The following is a 702-nucleotide window of genomic DNA, read 5'->3' as shown; positions in this document are numbered from 1 at the left end:
TGATAGGGGAAAGGCCCGCACAGTTGTCGCCCGCGAGGATACCGAGACCCTGAGGCGATCGACATGGGCAACTCCGCCGTGAAGAGGCACTACGAGACCGCGGAGAAGACCGCCACCCTGAAGCTGTCGCAGTGCAAGCTGGAAAAGTTCTCGCGGAAGCTTCACGACTTGGCGCCGACGCTGCGCACCCTCGACCTGTCCGAGAACAGCTTCGCGACGCTGCCGAACGAGATCGGCGACTTCACGCTGCTGAAACAGCTCAACTTCAGCCACAACCGGCTGACCGCCCTGCCCGGCACCCTGGGCGCGCTCGAGAAGCTCGAGGGCCTAAACTGCGCCGCGAATCAGATCAAATCGATCCCGTCGTCCCTGGCGAATCTGAGCCACCTGAAGCAGGTCAATTTGTCCGACAATCAGATCTCCGACTTCCCGCTCATGTTCTGCGGCCTCAGGCACCTGGACGTTCTGGATTTGTCCAAGAATCGGCTCACCATCGTGCCGGACGCAGCCGCCGGCCTTCACGTGATCGAGCTTAATCTCAATCAGAACCAAATCGCCACCATCTCCGAGAAGCTGGCGGATTGCCCGCGACTGAAGACCCTGCGATTGGAGGAGAACTGCCTACAGCTGAGCTCGATACCCCTCAGACTCCTCAAGGATTCCAAGGTCTCGATGTTAGCGCTCGAAGGTAATCTCTTCGAG

At 59.7% G+C, this 702-nt stretch overlaps 1 protein-coding gene across 1 annotated transcript in view; it reads left to right on the top strand.

The window, feature by feature from the left end:
• Positions 1-6: 6 nt before the first annotated feature.
• The window catches only part of LOC112462917 (leucine-rich repeat protein SHOC-2-like), a gene marked incomplete at its 3' end in the record, with an annotated part of 1,405 nt that continues 709 nt past the window's right edge, over positions 7-702 (top strand). Inside the window, 1 exon segment of the mRNA XM_025028996.1 lies at positions 7-702. This exon segment is cut by the window's right edge and continues 5 nt beyond it. Within this exon segment, the coding sequence (XP_024884764.1) occupies positions 64-702 (639 nt within the window).

Source organism: Temnothorax curvispinosus, unplaced genomic scaffold, assembly GCF_003070985.1.
Source record: "Temnothorax curvispinosus isolate PA1 unplaced genomic scaffold, ASM307098v1 QBEX01001362.1, whole genome shotgun sequence".
NCBI classification, from domain to species: Eukaryota; Metazoa; Arthropoda; class Insecta; order Hymenoptera; family Formicidae; genus Temnothorax; species Temnothorax curvispinosus.
Note: the sequence above shows the minus strand (reverse complement) of the source record. Positions and strands in the feature narration are given on the sequence as shown.